Source organism: Anopheles bellator, chromosome 1 (genome assembly GCF_943735745.2).
Source record: "Anopheles bellator chromosome 1, idAnoBellAS_SP24_06.2, whole genome shotgun sequence".
In the NCBI taxonomy this organism is placed as follows: domain Eukaryota; kingdom Metazoa; phylum Arthropoda; class Insecta; order Diptera; family Culicidae; genus Anopheles; species Anopheles bellator.
The window spans coordinates 21,680,586-21,701,273 of NC_071285.1; the positions used below are offsets into that span (position 1 = coordinate 21,680,586).

Genomic DNA, 20,688 nt, shown 5'->3' on the forward strand with positions numbered 1-20,688 from the left:
ACAAAAAACAGAAGGAAAACCTTAGGCTAACAAATGGTGATGTTAACAAAATGATGATCTTCGGGACGATTTTTCGTAACAAACCGAACCAAAAACCAATTATAAACACTAGTAAGCAGCTAGCCATCAGTGGCTTGGTCGATGTTGCCGGAAGTGCCCGGCGCCGCAAAGGCCGCTGGCTACCTGTATTCACACACAAATCCGCACAAATCCAAACACACTAATCAGTGGCGCAATGGCATAAACTGTATCGCGCGTGCATGCTTTTGTTGGTGCATCTACAATGGAGACTTGTGCAATACGGCAGCAAACAAACTAATAAACGCATCGTGATTAAGACTTGGCTTACGTGTAATCGAACCGTGGCTATTTTCTAATATTTTCGTTTCCGATGGTCTGCTTCACCGCTTCATTTGGGTCACACAAACTAATCTGACAATCTAATCTCGAATTGATCGCTAATCTCTGTGCGGCAGCAAGATATGCAAACCGCCGGCGTTCCGCTGTCCGCAAGGGTGACTTCCTCGTTGACCGTGTGCAGTGGAGGGAATTTTGCGCTGCGCAATTATGTACCACAGTGCAAGCGGAATGTGGGTCATTAAGGCAGGCGGGTTGAACTGACCTATTGGCTCCCGGCGAGGCGTGACGTTGCCACCCTTCGGCAGCATCCGTCATCGCACTGCCTTATCGGCTGGATCCTCGCGCTAACCGGTTCACTATCAATCTCATCTGCACTGTTCCGCGGTGCCATAGTGCACTTGCGTTTCGATTTCTAAATCAATGTGAGATGCGCACGCAACGTCTGGTGCACCGGGCGTTCTGACCTTGCGTGGCCAGGACAAATTGCTTGCAGCCCGTGTGTTCTGCATCGGTGGTTTCATGCGTCAACTGCCACGTAGTCATGTAACCCGGGCGGGAACGCGGGATGCATCCCGTTGCACTCGCCGGACACGTGATCGCACTGTTACGATAAATGGTTACGAGCGTAACGTACGACCGGGAATTGTAGTGCACGTAGTAATAAGCTGATGACAATCAATTGGACTTAACGACGAGGTGGGACGGGTTCAAATTTGATACATTTTGCAGCATCGCATGATTGTGCAACGTAACCGGCTACGAGCAGTAATCTTTGGTCATTCAATCAATTCTTTTTGCTTTTTTATTTCAACTGGAGCTTTCTTACTGATCTGGTGATCTTTGAATGTTTTAATTTGGTCATGATCATCTAAATGAGCGCTGTAAGGGCAATCATACACCTGAAAAGCCTCGGTTAAAATATAGTTTTAAACAGGCAGACAGGTGAGCAGACTGGTGACAGAAAAGCATATTACTAAATGGTTAATTTGGGTTCACAAATCTTTAAACTGTTGAAGGGAAGGGTTAAGTAAAATAATCTCGGTCGGAATGATACTCTAAAAAATGGCATATTTCAAATTCTACTCAAAATTTTCTTTGAATTTTCTGCAACTATTCTATTTAGTAACATTCAGTGACTTTAATCTTAATAAAACAATTGTACCGAATGATATTGACGAACATTATCATAATTTATATTAATATTTATTTATTATTTATTTATTTACAATATTTTATCGCATTTTCTAAAAATCCAATTGATTTAACAAGGCTTCCATTTCTCAGCTACAAAGTGTGACCAGGGAGCATTCTACTTCGATTCGCGAGAAACTTTTCTCTCTCTCTCTCTCTCTCTCTCTCTCTCTCTCTCTCTCTGCGTTCCTAGTCTCTGTTCCTTCCTCTGCGTTCCTAGTCTCTGTAACCAAATCTCCTGTCTCATATACAAAAAGAAGGAAAGAGATGAAAGAGATAATAGCAACAGCAACACAAAATGTATAAATGGACTCGGCACTCCCTCAATCGGACTTATTGCATTTAAAATTTCAACCCATCTCGTTGTGCAGGTTTTCAAAGCCCTCTACCCGTTCATCGCATTCCATCATCAGCACATGTCTCGTCCATCATCGCTTGCTGATTGCGCAGTAGCCCGTTCCATGTGACAGTCGTGCGTGCGTGCGTTGTGTGCGAAAAACTCTGCTATCTGCTCCCATCCACTGTGGCGGTGGAACGAATTTTCTTCTCGCGTCTGGCCAACTGAAAGGAATGCCCTTTAACTGCAGTCGCGATTGTGTGGGTATTCGGTACCGCATCAACTCGCTGCACCAAACCTGGAAGTGGCTGCACCAGACCATCGCCCTTCACGAGTACCTCATCTCGATGAGCGCAGAAGATACGAACGCCATCGAGCACCATCGCCTCCACAAAACCATTGCCATCCCGCAGCAGCTGATCGCCGTTTGTTAGGCCGTGCGTATCGAGAGTGTGTGCATTTGTGTGAGTGTATGTGCGTATCGATAAGCAATAGGTAGAACAGTAGAACAATTAGAAACTAGGAGCCATACCGTGTATTCGCTACATACCATTGCCGCCACCAAGTTGACGTCTGCCATAAATCAAAACAACAGTGACCAACAAACTTAACCCTCTCTTCTCTAGTCAGTGAAGACCACGAACGTGTGTCGCGTGTGTCCTGTGTTCTCTGCTGTGTGGTTTTATAAAAATAGATACTGTTGTTTGTATCGCCCACACACACCCGAGCGACTGTTACGGTTGCGAGATCCATCTTACCGAACACTGCCACTGAGATTAAAGTCGTCCAAATAGCGAAGCAAGTGTTACCATTTTTTCGGTGTTCGAAATCGCGCGAAAACGAGCCCCGTACCGATCGATACGAATTTGAGAACCAAAACAAAGGAACCGGCCAAAACAACCGACCATCTGACGGTGCCAAAAATCGCGAACCCCGCAAACCGGTTACTGCGCGAAGAAGGAAAGTGCAAATCCCGTGTGCCAAGCGTAAAACGAAGGAAAGAGCGAGGTAGCTCAGGAGCCCCGGCGAACGATCTCACCGACGGAAACGACGGAAAAAACCCAATCCCTGGACCCCGTAAGATGGCTGCCATGGTTTCGCAGCGCTGTGCCGTCTTCGCACGGTCCGTTTCCCGGATGAACGTCCTGTGTGCGTCACGGGCCGCCTCGACGGGAGCCAACGATGGTGGGAACTATCACCACCCAACCGGCGGTCACCTGACGATGGGCGGCGCCGCCAAACAGATGTCGGCGGCCGACATCAAGAAGATCCCGGACGACGAGGTGAAGAAGTCCGTCTTCATCTCGCAGTCGAACGACGTGTTCACCAACCTGGCGCTCGAGGACTGGATCTACAAGAACTTCGATCTGACGCACCACCACATCCTGATGCTGTGGATCAATCGGCCGTCGGTGGTGGTGGGACGGCATCAGAATCCTTTCAGCGAAACGAATGTGGCCGCCCTGGCGCGGAACGGTATCGAGCTTGCGCGGCGCAACAGCGGAGGAGGCGCCGTGTACCACGACCCGGGAAACCTGAACTGCACCTTCTTCATGCCACGGGCCCGGTACGATCGAAAGTACAACCTGAATCTGGTTACGCGCGCTCTGTACCGGGAGTACGGAATTAGTGCGGAGCTGACGGATCGCGACGACATAGTGCTGCTTGGAAAGAAGGTAATCCACTAGCATACTAATTAACCCATTCAATATTGACCATAGGTGGAACTAGACGATTATTAAAAATTGCATGGTGGGGGCTCGATAAATATTGCGGACCAGAAATCGGAAGACCCGAAAGCACGGCTCAAGAAAACCATCGCAATGCCAGAAAGAAGATGTTTAATCCTATTGAACCTCTGAAGAGAGTGTGATCAAGTCAAACTACACTTACTTTGAGTTGCAAGTATAGTTCAAAATAAAAGAATCGGTTGTCCTCCAACAGAGAAGGTCGCCACCGTAAGTCTACGTGCTGACGATCACAACCACGGCGTAGGTCGTTAAAGGTACGTTGAATCCTTAACGACCTTCCGCAGCGCAGCAACATCGGCTCAGATGTTTCTGGGCAGCATTTCTTCCTATACTTTGTTTCCAGAGCTAATACGCTGACGTTGGCGCAGTGATCCCACGATCCAAACATTGACAGAAAGAGACACACGAAACCACGAAACGACACACGCAAGCCAGAGCCGAGTGCGCGAGAATGAGACGTTGGAAGATATCCGAGAGCGAACGACGGTTTTACGTGTTTCCAGCGTGACCCACAAACCCGTCATCGTTCAGGTTTTTTTTTATTGCTGTGGACTCGCGATCGGAAGGAAGATCGCGCCACATCAACACACACGCAGCGTGCCGTGCGCACACTACGCGAGGTTGTGCGTACGCAAAGTGCAACCCTGTTTAATACTTCTCAACTGCATCGGCCGTTCCCGCGGCACACACACCACTACGAGGTCCCGCTGATAACTACCAAAGTACTGGTTTTTTATAACCGCCCAGCGCTAGACGACGGCGAAGAAATGCTGCTCCGCGGTCAGAACGATAGGCGCGGCGTACGCGGCGATTGGCCAAGGAAGAGGACAACGGCGACCGCGGTGTTCACCCTTGAACCGCGTGCCATTGCTTAAGATCTTAAGAGCGTGTGCAACAGCGTGATGAGAGAGCGAGACAGAGGCAGACCCGCGTGTGTGAAATCTCTATTGCGTGGAGTTCTGTTGCTAGGCTGTTTGCAGAATAACAACCGACCGAACAGGCGATGCTCCGAGGAGGAGGGCATCGCGATGCTATCCGTCGCCCGGCAAGAAGCTCTCTTTGTGAGCACACGCAAGAAGACCGTGGAGATGACTGTTGCAAACTGGCCGAAGTCATTGGCCCCGTCGAAAAAGATTCCATCCCGTTGGCAGAATGAGTCTGAAATCTGCCTACGCTAGGCAATGGACCGGACTGGGGGTTGAGCTGCAAACTGCAGTTCAGAACTCCGCATGTGTTTCTATGTCACCACAGTTCTTTATGGGCTTGTGGAATATTTCTTATCTGCTTGTTGCTGTTTTGGCCTATCAAATCGAGCGTCATTAAAGAGACATTAGAAAATTTGCCCCCGTTGGCAGATGTCCCTTGTCCCTGTTGATAGGTGTCGGTGAGAAAAACACTATCTGTTTTGACGCCTGTGCAGCCAGCACAAAATAACAGACCGGCTTGGATTCAAGTAATCGTTAGAATGAGCGTCCATGTCTATGCTCAAATCTGATACGGGCGACAGTTGTACTACCTTGACTAATCACTCTCTTTTCTAACTCAGCAGGTATCGGGTACGGCGGCAAAACTGGGCCAACCGAATGCTTATCATCACTGCACCCTGCTGGTGAACTCCAACAAGCTCCACCTCGGAGCATCCCTTGCCAAAGATAACGTAAGTATCGCGCGAAATAAGCAATGCGCATGTAGGTGTCACCACGGCAAAAGAAGACAAAACCTCCAGCTGCACGCCCTCCAGGGTGTTTGGTAAATCAACCAAACAACATCATTCCACCGGGAGCTGTTGCTAACCACGCCACCCCGAGAACCCAGGGGAGCCGGGTTAAATCGTGCCATTGGGAAAGGGAAACAAGATAAACCGGTCCAGTTGGGTGATGGTTGGTACCGGACAGACAGCACTCTACCACCACTTCGCGCGTCCGCCAGCGTTGAAAGCGAAAGCCTCGTGGTGATGAACCAAATATTTGGCTCCAAATTCTTATCAACCGGTAAACTAGCTCCATCATCATCAGGCCGGCGGATTGATAGCGAGCGTGCGCGGGCGCTTCGGGGTCAAAGAAATGTTTTACGAAACGGGGTAGTTTTATTTGACCGTTGTGTTATCGCTCTGGAGTGTGTTTGCAGACCACGCCATGGGGGCAATCAGAAACAGCGAGATTCCGGAATGATAGCAAGGGTGTTTTGAGCTCGAAACAAATATGCTTTCCTGTGACATAAGCTTCGTTTATGACATTGTATCATGATCATTGTTTGTTGTTGTGTTATCTGATTGCTAGTTTTATCTTCCCTTCTATCAAGTCTGATAAGTTTAAGTTATTACAAAGCTCATTATTTTGTTTTAAGTTTTAAGTTGTTTGTGATTAATTTCGATTGGTCTTATTGTACATTTACACTTTTTCCTTTCCCCCTTGCTATTGAAGCGCACTGCAGTTGGACTCGTTCCGATCGCTTTGCAGTTCAACAACCGGCACAAATTGACGAATTAACCATGGCGGTTGCATCAGCTGGCCAGACAATGATTGCAGCTGCGCTTTGCCGTATCTTCCGTGCTTCTCTTCTGAACCTCGATCGAGCCGATTCGCCTTTAATCCTTGACCACACTCACTGCACTTTGGACGCCCGGAGTCTTTTTCGGGCCACCTACCCCGTGTGTGGGCAAAACATTGATAAACGCGTTTTCGATAAGAAGATGACTAACACAATGCGGCTGTAAACAAGAAAGTGAACCGTATTGTTTGGCTACCACCAACCATCCCCCCTTCCGGCCCTCGAGAGGAGTGTGTTGGCGAATTAAGGCCAAATGTCTTTGAACTGGTTCGCGGGGATGGAGTCGCATCCGGTTCGAACCAGATTTTCTGAGCTCCGCGAGATGATAAGGCTTCTTCTGTTACTTCTTCGTGGTTTTTGGCGTGCGTGAGATGATGGTAGTAACATTGTTTGTCGCCGGCGCGCGCTACTGATAAACCGGCGTGTTCAGCGTGTTCACTTATCGTCTGTTTTGAAAACAGTTTTTGTTTAGTATATTTTTGCAGGACCCAAATGCTGCTTCCATTTCCAAAAAAATTGCTTCCAAAACGTAGCCAATTCAAGAAGTATCCCTCTTCACTCGACTGGTAACATGAAACATCTAGTACCGGGCATTATCAATGTAAGCGGGTGAGATTGCCGAACACAGAAAAGTGCAATCTTTGTGGCTGGATGAATAGCCCCCCAAAGGCCACTCTTCGGCCTCGTGAAGGTCGATTGTGGAAAATTCCCAAAAAATTAAGTGATGCACCCATATTCCGCCTCTTATCGGGCTGTCTTGGCAATGGCCTATTCGTTATCAAAGTGCGAACACCCCAGAGAAGGGTGTTTAATTACTACCAGTGAGACGAGATTGGCCCAAAAATTAAGGAGTGATTTATTGTTCTATTTCATTGAATTGACGCTTTGTCGATTATCTGCGGGGAACAAGTACAATAACATATGAGTTGATAAGACCCCACAGCTGTTTCTGTATGATTATGTGCGTTCGTCGCCGTAGTATCTTGTGTTTATATCTGGTTTATTTTTGTTTCTATCTTTCACTGAAAATATTGTACGGTGAAGTTTCAATTGTGCCAAATTTTGTTTAAATAAAGCAGTAATAAGCAGTCAAAGTGTCGTTTTCGCGAAATGAGGTAAAGCACAAAATGAATCAAATTGGAAAAAAATGGAACAACAAATTAAAGAAGCTAAATGAAACGGTACAAGCAATGTTCAAGGATGGGACGGGCTGCTTTGTTCGTGGAACAGTGTGCCTCATGCATCGACTCGCGTTCTTCTGACACAGCTGATTCCGTGCGCTGGAACCAACAACAAAGAAAAATCAGAAACAAACGGTCGCATCATCACAGGCTACAATGTATGTCTGGTGCCGTGTCTCGTGCCCTCTACTCCAACCTACAGCTGCGCGCATTCTGTCAATTTAGCTCAATTACATGGAGTGCGGCAACCGAAGATTGAAACCGGTTAACAAATTTAACTTCCGACCGGGGGAGACTTCTCCTCCGGCCCAGGCCCTCTTAGATGGAAGAAGGGTGCGACAATCAAAGGGCACCACCACTTTTTCTATGACGCCGCCAAAACGAATGGCCGTTTGTACTTTGTTCCACGAGGTCGATTATTTTTTTGTTTGCTCACGGTCGACAAACTAAAAACCGCGAAGGACACACACTCGGTTGGTGGTCCGGTTGTGGGAGACCCCCCTCACCCTGATGGTGCTTGGAGTGCTGGTGCCGTATTGTTGATAAGGGAACGTTAATCAACCTCCACCGGATAGGGAGAAGGAAGGTTATCAAGAGCAGAGTTTGGCCGAAGCCATGGGGCGGCCTAACGTGAAATGATGCTGATGGTGTTCGGTTTCTATTGCCAGTGGTGACGTTCTTGCCCTCCACGGCGTTGTGAATTATATTTTTTATGTTTCTGTTTTGTCGGTACAGGTCGAAATAACGAGCAAGGCCACCGCTTCCATCCCTTCGCCAATCAAGAATCTGGTTGACGTGAACCGTAGCGTTAACATACAGCAGCTCCTATCGGCCGTCGGGTAAGTTGTTGGTGCATGATTTGTTATTCGCGTAGCCAAATTCTCGGTTCAATATATTTTCAAATTTGGTATACATTTTTGAAAATGGAGTCAAACTGCTGAACTGCCATGCAAATCTGCTAGTTTCTAAACTCGCAACCTCTCTCGTCTCTTCCACTCAGATATGAATTCCTGCGAACGCCAGCCACCCAGCTGACTGATGGTGGCCGGGAGCTGCTGATGAAACAGCGGGGCTTCCAGTTGATCAATCCAACCGACAAGTGGTTCCCGGGCATTAGCGAGCTGCGCGAAAACTTTGCCTCGTGGGACTGGCGGTTTGGCAAGACGCCCGCCTTTTCCGTGCAGAAGACGATCGAAATGAAATCAGCAGCGAACACTAGTGAACAGCACCCCGAGATGAAGGTGAAGGTAGACGTGGAAAAGGTACGTTCATTCGCGCCCTTTATTGATCGAGTATTGATTGATCGAATATTTGGTTTTTCTCTCCTCGTCTCAAATAGGCACTGATTAAGGAAATTAGTCTCGTTCTTCCGAACCACGAACCAATTCCGGTTGTCTCGGATATGGTTGGCCAACCGTACGACGAGGATTGTTTCAATGGCATCGTGGATGCCCTAAAGGGTGCCAACACTGAGAGCATGCGCCACGCTATGGGCTTATGAAGTTTGGTTCTTCCGGCAACGGTTTCGGCCGCTTCATCATGCCACACACCGGAAGGCGACGATCATAGCAACAACAACCGATAGCGATCACCACCGAACGGCCACTTCAGCTGGGCCTTCTGTTTCGACGAAGAATTGTTTCTGAATGTGTTTGTGGAATGACCCTACTTCCCATCCAGCGTTTGTCTGACCGGGGCCCGCGAGGTCGTGGAGGGCTTGTCCCTGTAGCAACAATTCCGCTGACCAATTGGACTATCCGACAATGGCGCACCCCCCCGTAAACTAAACCCCGGCCATCGAATGCCTTATAATCACTACCACTACCATGGGGCAGAGAACTTTTGAACCAGTGCAATGGATTGAAATTAAATTCATTTATTGATACCTTCTTGACTCAAGCGAAAGCGACAGTAAACAACAAAACAATGGCTACCACCTCACCCATCCAGCTGCAAGCTCCCAAACCTCTACAGTTGCGGCAAATACATACGAATAGGGGCCCGGTCGCGGGGTCGACCTTGCACTGCACGTCCACAACAACATCGCACCGCTAATCAGCTGTTTGTTTGCCGGTTGGCGCAAGAAAGTAGTTTAGTGATGCGACCCACACAAAAAAGGAAATTTCATCGACCGTCGAAGGTGACCACTTACTCACAAACGCCCAGTGCCTTCTTAAAAAAAGCACGCTTAGACACTTATGAATAGTCAGCGGAAATGAGGGAAAAAACAAAATTAGCACACAAAGTACGGTCACAACCGCCAATCGATGTGGGTTTTGAAAACCAAAATGTAACTGACTCATAAAACCTTGGACTTTTCGATGCCGGTCTTTTGTTCGTGTATGTGAGAGAGAGAGAGAGAAGGATAGAGATCGAGTGCATTATGATTGCAACAGTAGATCATGATCGTTAGGTGTCATAAAGTGATAATGGGGTTGCCAGTGCGCACAACACGACAACAAATTAATCAAAATGTATTCAATAGGCACTGTTTTTACGACGGACGGCCAAGCTTTATCGTAGGCTGAAGGCAACGGTAGGCTCATCTAGTTTTTAGTCACACTTTCTTACCTTGACGATCACTGCACCCGTGTAAGTGTTTAGTTACTTAGTTTTTATTCTGTATCGGTCGGTGACCGGTTGCTGCGTGTTTCGGGCCTCGTTTCATCGCCTTCAAAAGGAACGCGCAGCACCGACACCGAACGAGAAGGATACATCGAAGAATACGATCATATCATTTCGTTACGCATGCTGCCCGGTCGCGAGTCCTGGTTCGACCGGTGGTCCAGACCCGCCAAAAGGACTCCCGTGTAGAACCTTCTGACGCTAGGCTTTAGTTTGGAACTTCAATTTATTCACTTTTCTTTTGCTGATTGGTTTTACTATTGTTTCGTTTTACTTAGCCGCCACCGACTGGCGAAGACGGCGCAGCATAGAGCAAAAGGCTCAACTTAGGCTGTTAATGAAAATATTGACCAGTTCGTATATTTTGCTTATCGTTAGTTACCGGCTAAGATAACTAGTAATTGAACAAGAAATTAAGACAATAACAAAACTAAAACGCGCTATGAATCGAATCAGCTACGATGCTTTTGTGTTATCCGAAAAATACCAGCCAAATGGTTAACTTTGTTAGTTCGTAAACAGTTAATTAATGAAGCATAGCTAATAAACTGCAAATGAAACAAATAATTGCTTAAGATCGAACGATGGAACAGTTTTCTTTTTCCGTTTATGAACTACAAAAAAAAATGCAACTCTTTCAAAGTTTAAAGATTTGTTATGAGATATTTTAATATTTGCAAATATAGTGTTCAAACCATTCAAGAAACAAGAGCAAATTTTCAACACATTTTTTCATATTTAAAGAACGTTTAATGCAGCGGCTATAATCTTATATAGGTTCAAAAGTTTAAAGCAAACGTCTGAAAGAATACGAAAAATGGTTGGATCATAGAAGTCACCCGTACAGCATAAACGCGGCTGTGACGGCTTCAGAGTTTGACTTTTGCGTTCTTTGCGGATGACAGTTGTCCTTCGAGATCACTTTGGCTCGCGTTTTGCTGGACTTCGTAAGAACAAGTCGCAAGAACAAGGTTTTACAAAACATTTTCGGCGTTGAAAATGTCGTACGTCGCCCGCAAAGGACCGGCAGCTTTCTGTGAGTGTAACCAGAGCACAGTTTGCGCAACTAAAGTAGTTTATTTCGTTTCCTCGTAGCCGATGCGCTCAGTGTGGCGATGACACGGCTTGAGCAAATTACATAATGTTGTGAAAATTGTGCCCATCCAGCGGCCGGAAGGGAGCAAACAACCTTTGTTTACATTCTAATCTGTGCCCATTTTTCTCTTTTACCACCCAGCTGCCCTCGGAAAATGGGCCTACAACATGGCTGGATTCAACCAGTACGGTAAGGTCGCCCTTGCGAGTGGTCGATGGAAACATTATTGGTTGTAACACCGTTATTCGTAGGTCTGCACCGAGACGATTGTCTCTATGAGAACGATGATGTGAAGGAAGCAATCCGCCGTCTGCCGGAGAAGGTGAAGGATGAGCGTAACTACCGTATCACGCGCGCACTCCACCTGTCGATGACAAAAACCATCCTTCCGAAGGAGCAGTGGACCAAGTACGAAGAGGACACCAAGTACCTGGAACCCTACCTAGAGGAAGTGGTTCGGGAGCGCGATGAGAAGGTCAAATGGGAGTCGGAAAAGTAAATTTGCGTGATGGCGAACCAGCGACAAACCTATCCGGCGAGGCAGTGAAACGCTTCCGTGTCAGCGTACCAGCTCGACGGGAAGAATCTGTGAAGCCAGGACGGTAGCGTAGCGTCGTGTGGTGGTTATGTGAAATATTAGGAATAAATCAAGTACGGCTGAAACTGGATTGCCTTGATTTAAAGTCCTTAAATTCTTCCAATTTAGTGAAATTCGCACTATCCAAGAGCTTTTTGTAGAGCGAATCGCAGCGAGCGGAGCTTTTCTACTGTCAGCTGATTTTGACAGCCAAGTTGGTTCCGATGTTTGTTTATGTTTAGCGCGCACCGCTGTTCAGTTTTCGTCGGCACGGCGCTTGGCACGAATAAAACTTCGCCAGTTAATTACGTTAAAGAGGTGAAACCGGGAATCCCGCGGAAGGCATCATCGAGTGTTAGTAGCTGTGTAAATAGGTTCAAACATTTGTCGCGCTGTTCCATTCGTTCCTTCAACCGGCATCACGTCGGAAACCGTAAATCATCATGTTCGTCGAATGGTTCTTGTGACCGTCATAAATCAATCAGGTGTGATAGAAACATTACTAAACATATTTGTGTAACTGGCACTAAACACCAGAACAGCGGTACTAATTTTGTACAACTGATAAGCCAGTGGCAATCTTATTCATTGTATATTCAATGTAATTACAACCGTAATTGCGTGTAATTACCTCTGCCCCGTTTCAGTGTGACAGAGAGAGCGGAGGACCACGCCGAACACCTGCGCAAACGAGTGCCAAGGATGTGACGACGGTCGCGAGTGTGTTATGCAGTCGCCTGTCGCTTCTTTTTATTTGCACCGAACACCGGCCCGAAACCAGTGCCGCCGCCCCGAAAGCGAAAAGGGTAATTATGTTTGCCATGCCATGTGTATCATTCCGGAGCCGATGTCAGCTGGCTGAGTTTCCTATTTTAATTGCAGCTTGCGACGACGGCGAGTCTTTGTTACATCACCGCCAGCTTCGCCGCGCCCGGTGACCATCACACCCCAACACCACAGCAACCCCGGCTTCCCTTTTCCTGATTATTTCCGGAAACATTCGTCGCCACAACAAGTGCCAAAGTTGGTTGAAAACTGTCCCACATTTTCACGGAGACAGTACCGTCGAAGTTGGCCAACGTACAAGCTACGCGAAAGGCCACTTTTCCGCCGACGTCAATCCTGACCCATATGAGGGGGCCGATCTTTGAACCTTTCGCTCGGCCAGAGGACGGCGCAAAAGCGCAAACGCGATCCGTATAAACATCGAAGCCCCGAAATACGAGTATACACTACGGGTTCGTTTGGTATTTGATCATTTCCGCCGCTCTTTGCTTGTTCAGTCCCCACCCGAGATACGGACGGTCGCCGGCGTGCATTCGCTGGTATTTTGTGTATTGCGTTTTCGGTCGGTTGATCTTTGGCAGCAGCAGCTTTCACGCAACGCGATTCGTCGGTCGGTCGGTGGACCGAAAATTTTTACTTTTGGCGCTTTTATTTGCCTTGCAATGTGTTCGGCCAACACGCCGAAACGCAGGCGAAGGCAACGTTTTTAACTCTCTTTTTTCGGATTTTTTTAGTCGTAAAACATCGTGTTCGGTATTTTTGTTCCTTATTATATACGCCGCAGTTTGCCGCTGCGCCGCCGCTACACGGACGGCGTGTCCTCTGTCCTGGCCGAGAGCTGCCAGTTGAGTTTGGTTTTTGAACGCAACGAGAACGTTTTCATCCGCAACACTTGGGGCTTGCAGACTCCGCCAAGCACCAATCAATCACTGGCGCAGCACGATCGACGTGGAACGCAATCATTGGCGCCGGCGCGAGCTTGTTTTGATTCGCACGAGTGCGTGGGGGATACCTGCTTTTTAATTGCCCTCGCCGTTGTTGTTGGGTGGTGTGGTGGTGGTTAGTGGTGCCGGTTCCAACATTATCATCGCGGTTCGCGGTGTCATCAGTTCGGTCCCAGCAGCCCTACCTCGCGCAGGCATGTACTGGTCCTACCGGCGGCGCGTTCTCAAAAGGTGATTACGACAAGAGATAAGAAAGAATTTGCGATTGGTTTGTCACTGCTTCCGGGAACAATCGGAGTCGCCTTTTTAGTTTCACCGCCAGCTATCGACATCTCCATGACAACGCATTACCCGCGATAGCTGGGCTCGCGAGTGCGCGTTTGTGTGCGTGTTCAGCGCGGTCCGCGGTTGCAACAAGTTTTCGCCCGGAGTGACAGATGCTCGCGGTTCGCGCTGGTGAATCATACGGATTTTATTGTTGGCCCGCGGCGAGTGCACTCCGAGAATAGCGGACGTTGCTGGCGATCTGGCGGTACCGTGAATCAGTGCTTTGTGTTGGACACGAAAGAAGGAAACCCATCCGAGACGAGGACCTCTGCAGGAGTGGCGCGTGTGGCCGCGTGTATTGAAGAGCTTATTTTGCTGCTAGTAAGCCTGGCGAAAACGTGTCCATCGTAGCTTCCTTCGGACGGCGAAGCCAGCGTGCTGCTCCCGTGGCGCTTATCTCTCCTCACAACCGAGAAGCGCTGCGTGCTGCGTGTCGGCCGCTAAATTGCTTACGCTACGCACTTTTTGGTTCCGTTAAAGGGTTGTGCGCTTGTGTGTTTTGCGTGTGTAGTTGTGTGTGCGAGTGGTTTTGTTCCCATATCGCCCACCGTACCGTGTGAATCCTTAATTTCCCTTTCGCAAGGGCAAGTCGTTCGGGGGGCTGCGATCCTTGCCAAGACAAAGGGATCCTCGTAGCCTACTGTAGACTCTCTACTGCTCTTGCGCTCGCTCTCTCCCTGTCTCTCTTTCTCATCGCCTGTCGGGTGTGTTGCAAGCTCCAAATCTCCAAAGACACAAAAACCAAAGCAAACATGGTACGATTCGATCTCGACCGGCTCATTACCGATCTCTTCAAGACCACGGTCCTGCCCGGGATGGCCGTGGTGCTCTGGTTGACCGATCTGTAAGTACAGCCATGATGAAACTGGATGTGAAATTTCCCCGCCACTGCGCTCTCCATGCACGCCTTTTTCCTATCCCTTCAGTGTGTGTATTTGTGTGTTTTTAAGTGTTTTTCCCTTTGTCCTTGCTCGCTCTCAAAGAGCGACCTTTCTGGAGTTCGAGGCGATCGCCAGTCCCAGATCGTTCTACTTGGCTCGCGGTACGCGAGGAGTGTAAATTGAATTAAATTAACTGCAGTGTCAAGGACGTGTACGGGAGATGAGATTTGTTTTGCTCTATTGCCTCTATTTCTAACGTCGTGATGCCAATTCACACTCTCTGCCGACGGCTTCACAAAGCTTGCCTTGCCTTGACGCTTCCCGTTCTTTGTTGAAGTTCCTGTTTTGCTCTACGATCGTCTCTCGATCGTCAACAAGCTGAGTGCATCGCTGTTTGCAGTGCGTTAAATGGAATGTTCGAGATCTGTGCACTCTTACCCTGACAAGCTTCACAAAACTAATCTATTTCGAAGCATAGAACATCTATCAATCGACCGCCGAAAAACGATATAAATTACCCACTAACTTGCTACCTTGTTTGGAATTAGAATAACGGTTTGTTTTTAATAACCGTGACGATGAAATGTTGTTTCGTGATGTGAATGTGCAAAGTACACTTCCTTTCGTCATCGACTGATCTTGACGCAACTTACGTAACTGCGAATGCCGGCGAACCTTCCCAGCTTATCGCAAGCCGTCGTTAGCAGGATGATTTTGTAAACAAAACCAGTGCGCAGATGAGATTCATGAAGGCTTCTAACCAAGCATGTCCATACAGTGCGAAAAGAAAGTCCCGTGATCTAAGCTTTATTTCAGTGAACGTAATTTTTAACTATTATAAAAATTCAATCCTATTTGTCCTGTTTGTCCGCTCAGGACCACTCAAAAAATCCGATCGTAGTTGATGGAGAAACTGCAATTTTAAAAAATATAACAATATAACGGCACGGCGTATGGTCAAACGACGGTGATCTAAGAACTAAGAAAGAACTAAGAAACAATTTACCTTATACTAGAGGGAAATCTGGGCAAAATCAACAAACCAATGGATCTAAACATCACAATCTAACTGATTGTTGCTGTTAAACGTTAAGGTCTCTGCCCTGCTACAGTACGCTATAGGGTGCTAAAGAGCACTGTTCGCCTCGTTTGATTTACTATTTACCAACCGTAGAAACGCCAAGATCGACATGATGAATTGGTGCATGTCTGAGAATAGTTAGCTCGATAACTGCTTAGCGCGATCCTTCTGCAAAAGCTCCGCAGAGATCCTCCGTTGGCAATCAGGCGTATGTGTTTCTCGGGCACGTGGTCGATGCGATGACGAGTGGTGCTTGATGATCCTTGTTGAGGCACGCTTACCGCGGATCACGCGTTTGTCGAAATCGCTATCTCGCACGAAATTGCTATCTTGCTATTGTCGAAAATGCTGGATCGTCATGTAATATTGGTTAACTCATTTTATGAGCTCGGTATCAGAGCGACTCGTGGAGAAGAGAACGCACCCGCTATGGTCTCGTGTTTTTATATACACTTACTGACATCACGCGGCTCTCAGCAAATCTAGAGTATCACACGACACTCATCCTTTACATAGCTATTTCACTAATCTTATATTGCCATTTCATTGCAACTTTAGTAAACAAATATAAACCACCACGCGAAATCCCTATCGGTGTGGCGGTGCACGTGTTTCCGATTGACTTAAGCACCAGCGGTTGTTGATTTATTTTAAAATACTGTGCGGCGTGAAGGGATCGAATTGTAACTTTACGAACCTTAAACGGTTGAGATCAACTAGGGACGGTGCTGTGAAAATTTATGTTACAGCCACCGGAACACTTAGCGGGTAGTTTACATACATTCGGCCATCATCAAGATACACACAGCCTTTATTTGTATGGCTGTGTAAACAGTACAATGCACACGAACCGTGCATTAGATTTGTTCATTAGATTAGATGGGGGAATTCCTGGTCTGGACGCTTCGTTTGAAGTTTTGCGTTGCGCCAAGCAAGTTACGAAGCTCTGTGGGCTGAATACGAACTGCACTGAAATCTAATCTCAAAACTAACCCACCACACGTGTTATAAATTAACGTTGTTTTCTGCCATATTTGCCGTTCCGTGCGCATGGTGTCTGTTTGGCAGTGGATTAATGGCTGGCGCTTTTCCCTCCCTAACACTGGCTGTAATTTGCCGAATTTTTTGACCGACTTTCTCTCGGCCGCCACTATCATCTGTATGTCATCATCATCATCATCATGTGGATAATGGTCAGTTTAAAACTGCGACTTTGTTCGCTTCACGCACAATAACTGCGCCACGGTTGGCAGCTCAGGATATGGCGGAGTGTAAATAGTGTAATAGGAGCTCTCTCACCGACTCGTCTGTTGGTGGGCCAAGTTCACGCTTTGCTGCGCCCATTTCGGATTCCAAACTGTGAACCCAGCAAAGAAATGGCGCAGCTCAGCATAATTCTGCATGCACGTACATATTCCCCATAGTAAGTTTTTCGGGTCGCAACGGCCCACTTTTGCTTCGAATTGTTCACTCATCAACCTCATCGCCCGGCTTCCGAAACCACTCACGTTGTAGCCTGGACATCGTGTGCAACGTTGTTAATCGAGTTTCATCAACCAGTTCCACGCCTCGAGATCCCGCCTTTAAGTAGGTCGGAAGAGTGCTTCAACGAACAACGTGTGCCCCGTTTGCCATCATTTTGTATGTTTATTTCTTGCCGCACGTTGCATTTGGCGTAACTCAGGGTCAAGTGCGCGCGCGGTCACCACGCGGATAGTGTAACGCGCGTACGGCACCACTCGGCAAGGCGCAACCCGCAACGGAGGATCATCATCGTCTTCTGCTTACGGTGCATTATCGAATCGCACGCGACGGCTCGTGCGTTCCGTAGTTCGTTCCACCTACGGTTGGCTGCTCACCGGCCGGCAATGTCATGCTACTATAAGTAAAGCATTTTGATTCCTCCGTGTTCCCTACAGTGTCTTCCTATGTGAAAGTCCCCGTTGGAGAGTGCATCGGAAAGAATATTGGATTACCATGCGCGGACACCTCAGTGTCTCGTCGGCAGGGCATTTTCTTAGTTCATACTAATTTATTCATCTCTCTCGGAACCGTTCCAGGATCGGGCTGCTCACATGCAAGATCGCGCTGCTAGTATTCGTGGTCGTGTTCGTCGTGATGCCGATCATCTTCAAGTTTTCGTACGCGATGCAAAAAAGCATACTGTTCCTTACTTTCAGTGAGTGAAACACCGATCTCTCGTGCCGGGGCCGAGACCCGCGCCTGTGGCATCGTTTATTAATTCTTCGCTTACCGTTTCAGTAACGTACCCACCGAACCTGGATCTGAAGCGGCCCGAAAAGAGTGGATTGTACGCGACCAGGAACTTTTACATCAACTACCGTGACCAGGAGGAAGATATCGATGTCGATATCGCGGTCTGGCACGTGCTGCCGAACGATCTGGTTCGTCGCTACGCCAAGGAGCTTCACGTTGACGAGGTATGGCGTTCGGTGCTGCTCGAGCTGATCTTGCTACTTGAAATGGTGCAGTGAATCTCTTTCGAGAGGCGGCAAGAACAGTGTGTGTGCTGTTTGATCCTATATCGTCTCTGTGGCCTTTCACACAGGCGCGGATTAGCTATTTTTAGCCATGGACGGTGGTCTGGCTCGCGCGCGATTTTTCCTCTAAGACGACGATGCGCTCTGCGGTGAGTGACGTACACGCGGTCCGGCATTCGGCGCAGCCTTCCGCAAGCCGATGGTGGTGGTCGATCGGTGGCGGTCATACGACCACGTCACGCTATTTTTATAATACATCACCCGTCGGGGCCGCGTTGCTCTTCGTTGAATTATCTCCCCAATCCATTATGCAATGCGACGGCTACAGGTTTTTTTGTTTTCCATCGATTGACCCCAAGCTGTGATTCACGATGCACGGCGGTCGTGTGCACCTTTTGAGATCCACTTTGAATTCTTCCCGTCGTGCATGTTTTATAGGGCCCTTGGCAGACCCTTGCGTGTTAGTTTACGATAATGGGCCGGGGATAATGATGGAGATTTGTGGTAAATATTTTAAAGGCAGCTTGTCACGTAAGGCGGCACGTTCCCACCGCTTTTCCTTTTCTCAGGGGTGCACCTTAAGAACATGAGATATTTATGCGCAAGTGGTCAAGGGGAAAAGCGATGCAGAGCTCACCCATCAGCGTTAGAATCAGCTTGTTTTAATTGTTTGGCCGCTTGTCTGTCATATGGAGCGCGTTTAACAGCCCAACATCCGCGATCATCCATATGAGATCACCTTAATCTTAATGCTAATCAATCTTATGCTACTGAGACCTAACTCTGTTTGTCACGTACCTAATGCATTTTACTTCTACTCCTAACCACAGGACACCATCGTCAATGGAACGGTGGTAATTGCGCAAGATGACAACAGCAGCAGCAGCAACAGCATCCAACAGGGTGGAAGCATCCCTTTGGCGACACCGGCCACAACTGACGACGATCGGTATCGTCCGATCGAGCGCGTCCTACGCTCGGAAGGGTTCGATCCGCACGACGAGCGCCACCAGAAGGCCCTGTTCGAGGAGAGCCTACGGGCGACGACGAACGATGTGGTGCTGTACCTTCACGGTAACACGGCTTCCCGTGGGGCCACGCACCGTGTCGAGCTGTACAAAATGTTGCGTGCCTACAACTATCACGTCGTGGCGATGGACTATCGGGGCTACGCAGATTCGGCCAACCTGTCACCGACGGAACGGGGCGTCGTGTACGATGCGCTGGCCGTCTATCAGTACATCACGAGCATCACGAAGAATCCGGTCTATCTGTGGGGCCACTCGCTGGGCACGGGTGTTTCGACCCACCTGCTGTCACTGCTAACCGAGATGAGCCTCCCAGGACCGCGGGCGGTGGTTCTGGAGAGCCCGTTCAACAACATCCGGGAGGAGATCTGTGCCCATCCGTTCTCGAAGGTTAGGCTCTCAGCACCATCACCAAAGAGCCAACGAAAATTTTACCGTTCACTTTTGCTTCGCTTTTGTAGTTGTATCGTCACCTGCCGTGGTTTGATTACACCGTCTCGGTCCCGATGTACAACAATATGCTGCGCTTCGAGTCCGACCAGCACATCGCGGAGTTCCGGCAGCCGGTGTTGATCCTGCACGCCGAGGACGATCTAGTAGTGCCATTCGCCTTAGGCTATAAGGTTAGTGGTGGTGCGCGTGGTTCAGAATCCCCTTTCCCTTTGCTAATCTTCTTTCACACTCCACCCGCAGCTCTATCGGAAAGCGCTCGATACGCGCGGCAAATCCTGGGGACCGATCGAGTTTCATCGTTTCGAAAAGTCCAGCCACTACGGTCACAAGCACATCTGTCGGGCACCGAATCTGCCCGAGATTGTGGTGCGCTTTTTCCATGCCTATCGCGACGAGCAGTACTAAATGCCAAAGGAATTGAACGAAAGTAAAATGTGACAATATGCACTCTCTATTATTGCCGTGCGGATGATGGAGAAGAAGGATATTCCCTTTCTTTAGCACTGAGTGCAGTACGAGGAAAACAACCAATCAGTGCAGTAAGTAATATCGATAGTAACGTAGAGTACTGTGATGAGTGCGGAGAAGGCGCATCGTGCTTACTGAATCGCTGGATCACGATCTTCGTGATCGCACGATCGCGTGTTGCTGAATTGTGTGTCCGCCTGTTGGTGTGCGTGTTTGTTTGTGTTGACCAAATACCCACGGTGCACCCAAGGCATCCGTCAGAGACGTCCGTATGCCGGTAGATCAGCCGGTCCGGTGGTGGCGGCCGGCACAGTGCAGGTATTAGTGTGTAACAATGTTTTAGATGAACTATTGCTAGGACTATGTCATTCAATAAATAGTAGACCTATGAAGAATGATTTGTTTTAGTCCGCGATTTATTTGAAAGAAGTGGAAAATACCATACAACAATACACAAACGGAAGAACGGCTTGCCAGCTTGTTACTCGTATTTTCATGTATTCGGGGTGATATAACCGATGATGAACTAAACATTCAATCTCCTCCCGTCA

The 20,688-nt window shown here is 48.2% G+C and overlaps 4 protein-coding genes across 7 annotated transcripts; all 4 read left to right on the forward strand.

The window, feature by feature from the left end:
* Window positions 1–1,900: 1,900 nt before the first annotated feature.
* LOC131206566 (uncharacterized) lies at window positions 1,901–2,322 on the forward strand. The gene has a single exon (XM_058199159.1). It carries the CDS (start codon window positions 2,122–2,124, stop codon window positions 2,320–2,322), a length of 201 nt encoding a protein of 66 aa, XP_058055142.1. The 5' UTR covers window positions 1,901–2,121.
* Window positions 2,323–2,345: 23 nt separating this feature from the next.
* On the forward strand, window positions 2,346–10,604 carry LOC131206565 (lipoyltransferase 1, mitochondrial). 2 transcript variants are annotated; one of them, XM_058199157.1, is made up of 5 exons: window positions 2,346–3,564; window positions 5,186–5,296; window positions 8,106–8,209; window positions 8,371–8,632; window positions 8,710–10,604. In XM_058199157.1, exons 1-5 carry the CDS (start codon window positions 2,971–2,973, stop codon window positions 8,869–8,871), a joined length of 1,233 nt encoding a protein of 410 aa, XP_058055140.1. In that variant the 5' UTR covers window positions 2,346–2,970; the 3' UTR covers window positions 8,872–10,604. The 2 variants fall into 2 exon arrangements, with proteins under 2 accessions (XP_058055140.1, XP_058055141.1); XM_058199158.1 differs by having other exon boundaries at window positions 2,347–3,564; window positions 5,189–5,296; window positions 8,710–10,603.
* Window positions 10,605–10,892: 288 nt separating this feature from the next.
* Window positions 10,893–11,759, forward strand: LOC131214649 (cytochrome b-c1 complex subunit 7-like). Its single transcript, XM_058208989.1, has 3 exons — window positions 10,893–11,031; window positions 11,233–11,280; window positions 11,343–11,759. Exons 1-3 carry the CDS (start codon window positions 10,995–10,997, stop codon window positions 11,588–11,590), a joined length of 333 nt encoding a protein of 110 aa, XP_058064972.1. The 5' UTR covers window positions 10,893–10,994; the 3' UTR covers window positions 11,591–11,759.
* An 856-nt stretch (window positions 11,760–12,615) lies between these two features.
* On the forward strand, window positions 12,616–20,524 carry LOC131206212 (lysophosphatidylserine lipase ABHD12). Of its 3 annotated transcripts, XM_058198676.1 has the most exons (7): window positions 12,616–13,629; window positions 13,709–14,569; window positions 17,748–17,866; window positions 17,950–18,128; window positions 19,019–19,606; window positions 19,678–19,839; window positions 19,910–20,524. In XM_058198676.1, exons 2-7 carry the CDS (start codon window positions 14,478–14,480, stop codon window positions 20,072–20,074), a joined length of 1,305 nt encoding a protein of 434 aa, XP_058054659.1. In that variant the 5' UTR covers window positions 12,616–13,629; window positions 13,709–14,477; the 3' UTR covers window positions 20,075–20,524. The 3 variants fall into 3 exon arrangements, with proteins under 3 accessions (XP_058054659.1, XP_058054657.1, XP_058054660.1); XM_058198674.1 differs by having other exon boundaries at window positions 12,616–14,569; XM_058198677.1 differs by lacking the exon at window positions 13,709–14,569.
* Window positions 20,525–20,688: the final 164 nt, after the last annotated feature.

Coding starts and splice junctions, on each gene's coding strand:
- LOC131206566 (XM_058199159.1), top strand. CDS start 2,122: ATGCCCTTTAACTGCAGTCGCGATTGTGTGGGTATTCGGTACCGCATC.
- LOC131206565 (XM_058199157.1), top strand. CDS start 2,971: ATGGCTGCCATGGTTTCGCAGCGCTGTGCCGTCTTCGCACGGTCCGTT. Junction 8,210..8,370: donor CAGCTCCTATCGGCCGTCGG/GTAAGTTGTTGG, acceptor TCTTCCACTCAG/ATATGAATTCCTGCGAACGC. Junction 8,633..8,709: donor TGAAGGTAGACGTGGAAAAG/GTACGTTCATTC, acceptor CGTCTCAAATAG/GCACTGATTAAGGAAATTAG.
- LOC131214649 (XM_058208989.1), top strand. CDS start 10,995: ATGTCGTACGTCGCCCGCAAAGGACCGGCAGCTTTCT. Junction 11,032..11,232: donor CAAAGGACCGGCAGCTTTCT/GTGAGTGTAACC, acceptor TTTACCACCCAG/CTGCCCTCGGAAAATGGGCC. Junction 11,281..11,342: donor GGCTGGATTCAACCAGTACG/GTAAGGTCGCCC, acceptor CGTTATTCGTAG/GTCTGCACCGAGACGATTGT.
- LOC131206212 (XM_058198674.1), top strand. CDS start 14,478: ATGGTACGATTCGATCTCGACCGGCTCATTACCGATCTCTTCAAGACC. Junction 14,570..17,747: donor GTGCTCTGGTTGACCGATCT/GTAAGTACAGCC, acceptor GAACCGTTCCAG/GATCGGGCTGCTCACATGCA. Junction 19,840..19,909: donor CATTCGCCTTAGGCTATAAG/GTTAGTGGTGGT, acceptor CTCCACCCGCAG/CTCTATCGGAAAGCGCTCGA.